The 12,591-nt window shown below is 41.8% G+C and overlaps 1 protein-coding gene across 7 annotated transcripts in view; it reads right to left on the minus strand.

The window, feature by feature from the left end:
• LOC124004831 (protein phosphatase 1 regulatory subunit 37-like) overlaps positions 1-9,190 on the minus strand; it is a 67,081-nt gene extending 57,891 nt beyond the window's left edge. For 4 of the 7 annotated variants that reach the window (XM_046313653.1, XM_046313649.1, XM_046313652.1 and 1 more), the window contains exon 1: positions 7,287-9,190. In XM_046313653.1, the coding sequence (XP_046169609.1) occupies positions 7,287-8,001 (715 nt within the window). In that variant the 5' untranslated portion in view covers positions 8,002-9,190. Of the gene's footprint in view, positions 1-1,216; positions 1,242-1,275; positions 1,513-7,286 lie in introns of those variants that run through there. The other 3 variants (XM_046313651.1, XM_046313655.1, XM_046313656.1) reach the window with 3 other exon arrangements.
• Positions 9,191-12,591: the final 3,401 nt, after the last annotated feature.

The following is a 12,591-nucleotide window of genomic DNA, read 5'->3' on the forward strand; positions in this document are numbered from 1 at the left end:
TAGGTACAAGGACCGCTACTTCGATGCAGACAAGAAACAGGGTTTATGTGAAATGTTAGACACAGCTGGATAAGATGGAAACAGACACAGTGACAGTGTGCACCGAGGAAGAGGACCCACGACAGAAGAGGCCACTGACAGAGCTGAAACTTCACTGTTTGACACGCATGATGAAATCCTGTCTGAGAATGAAACGACTGAACAAATGAACTAAACAGCCCAGTAAGAAAGTGAAATAAATAGGTTGATGTTTTACTGGTAATGGGGATGTACATAAATGCCATCAAAATTACTTTTTGGTCAGTGTGTGTGTTTCAACTATTTAACCGTACTAGAATGCTTAAAAGGCCGCTCAAATGTTTAATATTGGTTATCGGGTTTGTTGGAAAGGAAAATATTGGATATCGGCCAAAAATGTCATATCGGTGCATCCCCATAAGTTACCATTAAATTATCTGGCAACAGCTCTGGTGGACATTCCTGAAGTCAGCATGCAAATTGCATAATACCTAAACTTCAGACATCTGTGGCATTGTGTTGTGACAAAACTGCACAATTTAGAGTGGCTGTTTATTGTCCCCAAAACAAGGTGCACCTGTGTAATGATCATGCTCTTCAATCAGCTTCTGGATATGCCATACCCGTCAGGTGGATTCATTATTTTGGCAAAGAAGAAATGCTCACTAACAGGGATGTAAACAAATTTGTGAGAAATAAAAGGTTTTCGTGCATATGCAACATTTCTGGGATCTTTTATTTCAGCTCATGAAACATGGGACCAACACTTCACATGTTGCGTTTATATATTTGGTCAGTGCAGCTCGCTACATTCTTGCTATGATAAACATTAGAAATATGATGGCCATGCATCGTTTTTGCAAAAAAGACCTTGCTTTCTGTTGCATGCTCATTTACTGATTGCACTTCTGTTGTAATCTGATGAAAATGAAGCTCTTCTGTCGTGTTGCACTAATGTTTTTTTCTGTGACTGGGCTCAACTGTTCTGGAGAAGTATGGTAAGCTTCATAATGTAAAAATGTGACAGATGAAATTAATGTGATGTGCTTTATCTTCTAACGTATTGCACAAGTTAAATGCAGGTATTTACTTAAATTAGCTGCAAATACATAAAAATAAAAAACCAGTATTGAGGGTATTGAAAAATCATCCTGTGGCTATAGCCAGATATATCACCCAAGCCTAGGAACCCACCTACCTTATATTAATCCACGCTTGATAATAAGGAAGATCCGTTTCTAAAATCCCCCCCCCCACCTGAGCAACTGGACTGACATCTCTGGGCTGATCCAAGGCCAGCAGCTGACTGACCATCTCAGACTGAGTGCTGCTTTTCCCCCTGGACCACATCTGGCCCCACTCACTCAGGGACACACATGACTATGAGAAACAAGCAAACAATGTCCAGGCCTGGCTGTCTAGAAGAAACCAACAACCACAGTGGTGCCTCCGTCCCTCCTCCAACTTTCTCCCTCCTGAAAAGTCATGCCTGGATTTGGTAACGATGTCGATCCAGCAACAGCAGGGAATCAAGTGCCCAGAACCACATGAAACGTGATTATGAAACAACGCTAATTTAGAGCTAGCCTGCTTGTCAATAATTAACAGAGGGCACTTAGAAATTTCCCCTGTGTTACCAGAGAGGCTCTCTCTCACTGCCCAAGTGGAGCGATTTCACCTTTAGATGCAGGCACGGTTGCATTTTACACCAATTTAACTGGTTAACATCTGTTATAAGTGAATTAACGTGTCATCATAACAGGTCATAAGGGCCATCTACTCCTGAGGAAGCAAGATAAATATTTTTGTCCATCTTAGTGACGTGTTAATCTGTAATTAATTGTGACAGCAAGTAGTAACCGCAAGGTTGCTAGATCGAATCACCAAGCTGACAAGGTACAAATCTGTCGTTCCGCCCCTGAATGCAGTTCACCCACTGTTCCTAGGCCATCATTGTAGATTAGAATATGTTCTTATCTGCCTTGCCTAGTTAAATAAAAGGTTCATTTTTAAAAAACACTTCAATTTCAAGACAGCTTTACTGTAACAGTGATGCCACTGAACACAGTAGCTGAGGCATTGTTAGGCAAAGAAGGATTGTAATATCATGGTCTAAAAACAGTATGACTGAACTGGCTCTCCACCGGGCCTGTCTATTTATAAGTAATCAGGCATTTTGTGATGAGCGTCAGCCAGCCCTGTTTAAAACAGCTAAGAGGGGTGATAGGTGTTTTATGTGGGAAGCTAGCCATCCCTCAGGCAAAAATTGTGCTTCAATAGCCTACAGTTTCCAAAAGAGAAAAATAATGAAGGACGGAGGTGGCTGAAGAACAGTTTTTAGAACAAAAACAAGGTTGTCATTCTAAAAACCACAAACTCCTAGAGGCATGTTGTTTTCATAAGTGAAGTGGAGCAGAGCAGCTCCCCCCTGTAAACACACTGGTCAAAATGGTGGCCTCTGACTGCAGTCCCAAGGTCCATGACTGAAGTTCAGACAGACACACAGTTAAAAGGGCAGGGTTCATGTCATGACCCCAAACTACAGGGGCAGAGAAGGACAGACACAGCACACTACAAACTGCAGCCAAGAAAAGGTGTTGGCCTAGGCTAAACAACCAAGAGTTAAGCCTCTAAGGTCCAAAGGTACATCATTACTGGTGCCAATTTCCAAGTGGGCCTTTGTGTTGATATGAGATCACATGTAGGCTATGCAGCTTTCTACATATTATTTTATCAATGGGAAAATGCTTTCACTTATATTCATAACAAAATGCAGTGTAGCTTAGATAAGAAATTGACAAAAATAAAATTGGAGATAACTCTTACTTGTTTACAAAACCCAAATATTTACAGTTGTCAACTAATCTAATTTGGGTATGTAATATGTCAATAGAAAACCAACGACAGCCCACATGCTTCTTGCATAATATAAGGCAGTGGTTCCCAACCAGGGTTACTAGGACCCCTGGGGGTACTTGGCATATCCACAGGGTGTAGTTAAGAATATTAATGAGCCCGTTGGCTTACTGGTAAAATGCACATGAGGGGGTACTTCCGGGGTACTCGGGACAGAGCAAAATTCAGTTGACGGTACAGTAAACGAAAAAAGGTTGGGAACCACTGACGTAAGGAGTCGGCACATGAGTTTCCCATGTAAGCCCGAGAGAAGGAAAGGTTGGATGAGAGGGTGAAAGGGGAAGAATGAAAGAGGGAAGATGAGGGGGAATAATGAGGGAGGAGAGGAAGCAAAGCGGCTAAGAGTCATGCTGGGAAGCTCAGGAATCTGAGGAAATTATGCAACATGTGCCCAGCCAGGACTGAAGGGAAGGGACAAGTTCTACAAAACAAAGAGGCTAGGATTCCTTGTACAATCTCACTGCAGGGCGACAAACAAACACCATGTAGGGAGCAGAGTCATCGATCAATTTGTTCAGACTAAAATTCACCTTTAATGTTATCAAGGCTCTACAATGCTGAGTGGATCTGTACTTCAGTGGCAAACTGCATAGTGATCTATCCACATCGTCAATGCTTTGAACTAGCGATGGGCCGCAGAAACTTAACAGACAATCGTGAGTGTTACCCTAATGGCCATGTAAACTGTGACCATTCTGAAAATGTCAGCGTGTAAGACAACAAGGAAAAGCTACATAATTGCATGACTTGTAGCTACGATCACAACTAGGCCTACACCATTATGGAAATAACAGCCTACAGTTTAGTCTAATACTGAGTAGCATCCCATTGCTGGGTCTGGTGGAGAGCAGCAGCACCAAGCACCTGTTTGAGGCCAGTTTTGTTCCTCTTGATGGCTAAGATGAGGTTTGGGCTGTGAAGAGCTGATCCTAGGCCAGCGAGTCAAGGAAGTATCCAGGCCGGATCCATTGTGGCGATGATGAGTTCAAGTGAACCATGAAGAGGATTGGGGGCGGGGATGGAGATACATTTCATTTACTGGGCCTCAGTTCAGTCACTGCCTATCACACCCGCTTAGACACACTTCTTCTCCATGAGTGAACATCACCCTGGGAAAGACTGCTAAAATCAGGACAACGAGAGAGAGAGAGATCCAGGATAGGCCTACTCCTTCATGAAATAGCAGTGAAGAGGATGGAAAGACAAAGACAGACAAGGGTACCGGATGGGGATTGAGCACACTGCCGGCTTGTTACGAATATTAGGCCTATGGCTCAAACTTCCTAGGATGTCTAGATCTGGATGTTTCAGATGGTGAAAATGGAAATAATGAACGTGTCGAGGGAGTAAAACAGCAATATAGAACATCACTCATTCTTCTGCAGAACCCTTCAACAGCATGACTGATTCATGTAACAATAAATGGGTTATCATCATGATTAAAGCCATTTAACATTGGCCTGAGTTGAATCTACCATTTAGGGCTGGGCGGTATACCGTATTTGACTATATACTGGTATTGATGCACGGACTGGTTTGAGATTTTACTTTATCTATAACTGCATTTCAAAAAATGTTTTTTTTTAAATGTGATATGAAACTCTGGTGTATTCAATGTCAGTTTTTATAGTTTACTCTATTTGCTACTTAAGTAATCTCCTCCTTTGCTGCATGCCGCTAACCCCACCAAGCCCTGCCCCGTCACTCAAGGAGAGAGCAGTTGCTCGACCAGAGTCACGGGCACGTTCTTGTCGTTCACTTTGCATGGTCAGATGGATGCAGCAATGTTGGTGACATGCTGCTTTCTACAAGCGTTCTATACACAAGCTAATAGTGTATCTTACTCTCTGTAAACTATCTGCTAGTTTGTCTTTTCTTAGCAAGGTGTTGCTGAAATAATTTGTGTTAGCCGCTAATGCTAATCACTAGTTAGTTGGCTGGCTAGCTAGCTTGCTAAAGGAACCAAGGGTCAGAGCAAACACAGCTAACTAATACTGCCTGGTACCAGTGCTGGTGTCGGCCTAGATAAGCATGTTTGTACAATGCTATCTTATCATTACAGAGTAATTGGCGAAACATTAATATGTTGGCTAGCTAGCTACATGAAGAAAGAAAACATGTAATGTAACATCTAATTAGGTTCACCTGGAAACACTGACAAACACTTTGGTTCCGGTCAATAATTCATCCCTGGTTTATTAATTCATTGTCATGTCAAACAATAATGTATTCAAGGTGCTGACCACTACTCCAACTATAGAATTAGAATAATCATTATATTTCCATGATTCCAACAGTTCACCAATTAACTGGGCCTTACATTTCATGCTGTGTGGCAGTGTGGAAATGATACTAAAACTGCAGGAAACACAGAAATGGATGAAAATGCTGACAACGTTATATGTTTCATGTTGGATTGAACAGTATAAAAATGAAGACCCATTGAAATCACTTAGAATGTATGTGCTGCCACCCTAGAGTCATGAACTACTCAAAGCATATTTAGAACCTATATTATTTAAAAAAAGGGTCAAATACCATCATAAATCTTTTGTCCTTATCCCCCAGCCCTACTACCATTCAGTCATTTTTAGTCGGCAGAGTAACTGACATGACCGATAGTATTGTATTGATAGAAATATAGGAATGCACTCACTGATCAAGATAAGTCATATCGCTACCCTTGATGGAAGAACGTTATCTTGAATCATGTGATATCCCTGGCACCCTCCCTCTCCGGCCACTGGACCTTTGAAACTTAAATAAACTGTTAACTTCTTGTCGACCGTGGCTGTAAACTCAGGAACCCCATGATGTAACGGGGAGAGACATCGCCTGCGACCTGATTAAGTTTAATTTTCACTTGCCCATTTGGACGTTTGCATTCGCCGTGAATGTTACCCAAGAATGAACTCACCGAACGAATTCCTGTTTAGACGTGAAATCAAATTGCACAAATTAGGGTATTTCTAGTCATGTTCTCCTATCTAGGAACTAACGTAAAACAAATTGAACTGAGTTAGTGACATGGTAAATGTCATCCACTTGACACTCATTGGACATGACTGTCTGAGTAGGTTTGTTTTGGTGTTATAGTACTATGACGTTATGCATACAATTTCAATTCAATTGAACATGCATGTCAACCTTGCTGATTTTTTTGCAATACCTGAAATCTCCCCACCCGACCCTCCTACGTTAAATAAACCTAGTCTGCAAGTGCTTGGGGTGCCTACAGGGTATGTTCAATAAAGAGAAACTGCAGAATCTTTAAAAGAATAAACCCACAGGCATACAAATACTTGACTGGGAGTCCTACATGATTTGTTCTGTATGCAAAACGGAAACAAAACTGAAAAACAAATTGTCCATTCAGAATTAATACACCTCTACCCCCATAGTAGACGTAAGGAATATCACTATAAGCCACATACAACAACATAGGCTAATACTGAGATGTTTTCACTAAATAAACACTGCCCACTACTAAAACGGCTTACCTTTAAGGAGTGCCTGGTCTGGTTGACGACTAAGACACACAGACACGCCTAAGGGAACTTTCTCCACCAGCTCAAAATTAAGTAACTCATGTGGAACCATTATCAAATGTATAAGAAGAAAGGGATGACACCAACTAGTGGGCTTTTTAGTCCTGAAGACATCAGTGACAAAAAAAAAAATGACCTGGGTGTTGAACTAGCTTTGGTCCCCACCTTGTATTCTGATGTGTCAAGACATTTGTGTAAGATGATTCAATTCATCATTTTTACAAGGGGGTCTGACAAATGTATATAGGGCCTAGGTATTGCCTGGGGATGAAATTGATATGAAATGTATAATGGTGTGATCACATGGGCCCAATGGTCACCATGGAAGGCAGACAAGCAAGACTGAATGAAACAATCCAATAGGATTCACTATCAATATAGCGATACTACAAGACCATATATTTCATGACTAAACTCTATGGCCCTATAAAAGCCTACTTTGTAAAATTGTGGGTGCTATAGCTTTAAAAAAAAAATGGGGGGGGGGGGGGGGGAAATCTAGGTAACAACATAATGCTGTTTGTTTCCAACATTACAAGTGGTTTCATCAATAAGTAAAATTTGTGACTACCCTACAATCCAACAGTAAAGGCGCAAAGTCTGGTGAGTGCAACAACCCTCTATTAGGGCCGGGACAACATAAAGGTACTCCATGACAGTGTCCCTCTGCCAGTCAGTGTAGATCGCCAGTCTACACTGTGTGGCATCCCCAGCAAGGCTAAGGACACCATATAAACAAGGCCTAAAAATATATGAAAGGGTCACATCAGCAAATATTGCTTAGAAAATTGAGTGAGAAATTACCATGTCTCCAAGGGTCCTTGGGCTCCACTGCTCCAGAGACAATATCCTCATCTGAAGGAAAAGTCACCCTCTTGCCATTTTTGTGTTTATCATCCCCCTCATCCAGGGCTGGAGAGAGGGCCTCTCCTGTGGCAATGACAGGTGGCGAGTCCTCCTGTTCTGAGGGTTTATCAGGTTCCTTGTCCGTGACAACATCTGGGGTAGATGAATCTCGATTGGTACCGCTTGAGAATGTCTCCTCTGCTAGGGATGGTCCCTGGTCCGTAGGTTCTGACTCCAACATGCCACTTTCATCCAGGCTCAAATCCACACTAATGTCCATATCCCCACCATCATCCCCTTCCTCAATAGCAAACACGAGGGCCGATGGTGTTGTATCCTTGATACTCTCCTCTTGGTCGTCATTAGAAATGGCAAAGTCAGAACTGACAATTGCAGGGGTATTTGGGACACTGTTGTTCTTATTCCCGTTCACTTCGTCGATTTCTAGTGTCTCTTTTGACCGGTGGTTGTCCTCCCCCCGCAGGTTGTCAGTGAGCCTGGCTAGAGAGGACGTGTGGGCGACCTCGGTGCCAATGCCTTGTTTGCACAAGTCTCCATCCATCAGTTCCGAAATCCGGGGTATGATCTCTTCCGAGTTATTGGTAGTATTGTCATCGACATTACTCTTCATTTTGACATTGCACAAATCTAGAGCTTGCTCCTCGATATTCATATTTTCATTTCCAGGAAGGTAGTGTTGGCAATTGATCTAGCAATTTGACGGGATTCGAGAACTCTGCACTTGACACAAGGTTGATTTCAGTCTAGCCTTTGAATGCTGGTCTTCGTTCCTAAAATAGCTAACAATTTGTAAAATAAGTACTTTCATCGAGAATGTTTACAACTTTGTTTTGACAACAACGACAATATAAAGTGCATTCTGAGTGTTAAAAGTAATTGGTTGACAAAACAGCTATTTGTGCTCACATGCACAACTATTTCAATATATAATTTCTTGACTGGTTTGATACGTGATGCGTTCCTGCAATTCGGAATATTTATAGCCTGAAATTCAGAAAACCTTTGATAAATCGACCATATCCAATGTCCAGCAACTGTAAATAGTTGTCAAATTATCAAGACCTAAAGGCAACACACCGTGTGTCAAACGACTGTGACAAACAAATCCTAACCGAGAAGTAACGTATTCTCCTGCGACAGTAGCTAGTCTCAATCTACCTTATACTTCTTTAGCTAGCTAGGTAACCACGATAGATAATGAAGTGCATAGATAGCCGTTTTTAGTATTCTGTATTTTGTTCGTCAGTGGATGTGGAAGCTAGCTAACGTTCTAACTATATATTGAGTGACCAGCTAACGTTACCTGGCTAACTAGCTAAAACTGTACAATTCGCTCACGGTGCCTCCATTACGTTAGCAAAATACTATGCATTGTGCATTAAGCAAACTAGCTACCTAGCTAAAGTAGTTACCCAACAATGACATCTAGAACAATTTAGTTGTATGTACCTTTCGGTAGACCCAAATGCTTTGTTTTCGAGTTTATCATTCTATTAAAAAAAAAAAAACATTAAAAATGATTTCCTAATGTCGCTCACGGTCTCACCGGAGCATCTCGCATCGCAATCCCCGAATAGGCAAGGAAAAAACAAGCGTCATAGTCCGGAGCATGTTTTAGTTCGTGCCCAAAATTATTTAACTGTAGAGCAATACTCTCCTTTTCGATTGTTACTGTAAAACAAAGACGTGCCGTTTATTGACGTTCCCCCCGAGAAGTGCTTGAATGCAAATATGCTGTTTTATCTCCTCGTCCGTGTGCTAGCTAGCATTAGCTTACTCAAGTCCAACAACTGTTTGTTGTCTCTACGTCATCGCAAATCCGTGGGCATGGGGAGGTTCACTAGTTACCACAGCCACAAAGTCAATATTGGTCTTAATTTAATATGGTTATGTATAAAGCATGCCAATCAGATTTGAAGAGAAATTGTAGAAATGGGCGTGGTTTATTGCTTTGTGGCAACTAGTGACGCCCAGGGGCATGTTCAGTGGACCAACGTAGCAGAACGCTGCCAATAGAAATGCAATACGCTTCCAACATCGAACGGTCGTAAGTATGCTAATATGTTTGACGTAGAACACTTCTAATTCATATCATCTATTTCTATTTGCGGCGTTGATTATTTGGTGTAAGCGTTTTCGCCTAAAACATACAGTCAGTTGAAACAAAGATAATTATTGTCGCAATAGGTGTTACAAATATGTGCTATCTCTGACAAGAAAGTGTGATGCACATTCACAAATTCTCGCCTCTTGGCCCTTGTAGTCAAACTTATCAAATTGTAACATGTGGACAAAACTGGGTTTCCACTAGATAACACAGCCACAACGTGACACTGGGTTTCCACTAGATAACACAGCCACAACGTGACACTGGGTTTCCACTAGATAACACTTGGTTTCCACTAGATAACACAGCCACAACGTCAAAATGGTATATATCGTAGAAAATAATAGAGCAATTGTAGAAATAGGCAGGGCTTATGACTTTGTGGCAATAGTGACCACCACACAACTGTACACAATGATGACGACAATACTGTAATTATGATAACTAACTTTGAAAATATCAAAATTTTTGCATCATGTACCACCAAGGGTGACAACACAGTGATACTTGAACTGATTTGATTTGAGAAACAATTTTGTTTACAGTTCCATCGCCTACGAATCCCAATTCATCTCATTGCATACAGACTCAGATGGCAGTATTGGTGAACTCTGAATAGACCTACCAGTGATTGAATCAATAGAACACTGGGATGGGCAGAACAATGGGTCAATTGTTGATCTCCCCCAAGGAAAGACAGTCCATAGATATCCTATTAAATTACTAGTCTAATTCCTAATTCTCTGGGACAATAATTAATTGATTAGATTGTTGGGTCACACTTACAGTGTCCTTAAGACAGTATTATGTGAACAGAATGAAATGACAGACTTGGAAAAAAAATACAACTTAATGCCAAATCGCCTTCCAGGTGTTCTTTGTGTGATCAGTTCTTTATGCACTTAATAAGAATACTGAATCAAACATTATTTTTCATGTCTGTAGTGTTTACTAAAAATATACACTGAGTATACAAAACATTAAGGACACTTGCAAGGGAGGGGGGGGGTTAAAGAAGGATTTTAAGCCTCGAGACAATTGAGACATGGATTGTGTGTGTGTACCATTCAGTCTGTGAATGGGCATGACAAAACATGTAAGTGCCTTTGAAGGGGGTATGGTAGTAGGTGCCAGGCACATTGGTTTGTGTCAAGAACTGCAACACTCCTGGGTTTTTCACGCTCAACAGTTTCCCCTGTGTATCAAGAATGGAGAAACAATGGTTCAGCCGCGAAGTGGTAGGCCACACAAGCTCACAGAACAGAACAGCAGAGTGCTGAAGCAGGTAGCACGTAAAAATCAGCTGTCAGTTGCAACACTCACTACCACGATCCAAACTGCCTCTGGAAGCAACGTCAGCACAATACCTGTTCGTTAGGAGCTTCATGAAATGTGTTTCTATGGCTGAGCAGCAGCACATAAGCCTAAGATCAACATGCACAATGCCAAGCGTTGGCTGGAGTGGTGAAAAGCTCGCCGCCATTGAACTCTGGAGCAGTAGAAACACCATCTGTCAGTCTGACGGATGAGTCTTGGTTTGGCAGATGCTAAGAGAACGCTACCTGCCCCCAATGCATAGTGCCAACTGTAAAGTGTGGTGGAAGAGGAATAATGGTCTGGGCTGTTTTTCATGGTTCGGGCTAGGCCCCTTAATACCCGTGAAGGGAAATCTTAATGCTACATCATACAATTACATTCTAGACGATTCTGTGTCTCCAACGTTGTGGCAACAGTTTGGGGAAGGCCCTTTCCTGTTTCAGCATGACAATGCCACCGTGCACAAAGCGAGGTCCATGCAGAAGTGTTTTGTCAAGATCGGTGTGGAAGAACATGACTGGCATGCACAGAGCCCTGGCCTCAACCCCATCAAACACCTTTGGGATGAATTTGAATGCCGACTGCGAGCCAGGCCTAATTGCCGAACAGTGCCCAACCTCACTAATTCTCTTGTGGCTGAATGGAAGCAAGTTCCTGAAGCAATGTTCCTACATCTAGTTGAAGGCCTTCACAGAAGAGTGGAGGCTGTTATTACAGTGAAGGGGGTACAAACCCCATAATGATGCCCATGATTTTGTAATGAGATGTTCGACGAGCAGATGTCCACATACATATATTTGGTCACAAGGTGTCACAATGCTTATGTTTCTAGCTCCAACAGTGCAGTAATAGCTCCAACAGTGCAGTAATACATAATAATACAAAACAATACACACAAATCCCAAAAGCAAAAATTAAGAAATATCAGAATGAGCAACGTCAGAGTCCGGGAATATAAATATACACCGAACAAAAATATAAACACAACTTGTAAAGTGTTGATCCCATATTTCATGAGCTGAAATAAAATATCACGGAAATGTTTAATATGCACAAAAAGCTTATTTCTCTCAAATTCTGTGCACAAATTTGATTACATCGCTGTTAGTGAGCATTTCTCATTTGATAAAATAATCCATCCACCTGACAGGTGTGGCATATCAAGAAGTTGATTAAACAGCACGATCATTACACATGTGCACCTTGTGCTGGGGACAATAAAAGGCCACTCTAAAATGTCAGTTTTGTCACACACCACAATGCCACAGATGTCTCAAGTTTTTGAGGAAATGTGCAATTAGCATGCTGACTGCAGGAATGTCCACCAGAGCTGTTGCCAGAGAATGTTAACTTCTCTACCATAAGCCACCTAGATTATCGTTTTAGAGAATTTGCCAGTACTTCTAACCGGCCTCACAACGTGTGGGCAAGCGGTTTGCTAATGTCAGTGTTGTGAACTGAGTGCCCCATGGTGGCAGTGGGGTTATGGTATGGGCAGGCATAAGCTACGGACAATGAACACAATTGCATTTTATTGATGCCAATTTGAATGCACAGAGATATCGTGATGAGATCCTGAGGCCCATTTCTGTGCCATTCATCCAATGCCATCAGCTCATGTTTCAACATGATAATGCACAGCCCCATATCGCAAGGATCTGTACACAATTCCTGGAAGCTGAAAATGTCCCAGTTCTTCCATGGGCTACATACTCACCAGACAGGTCACCTATTGTGCATGTTTGGGATGTTCTGGATCAATGTGTATGACAGCGTGTTTCAGTTTCCACCAATATCCAGCAACTTCGCGCAGCCATT

The sequence above is a fragment of the Oncorhynchus gorbuscha genome, linkage group LG19, assembly GCF_021184085.1.
Source record: "Oncorhynchus gorbuscha isolate QuinsamMale2020 ecotype Even-year linkage group LG19, OgorEven_v1.0, whole genome shotgun sequence".
In the NCBI taxonomy this organism is placed as follows: Eukaryota; Metazoa; Chordata; class Actinopteri; order Salmoniformes; family Salmonidae; genus Oncorhynchus; species Oncorhynchus gorbuscha.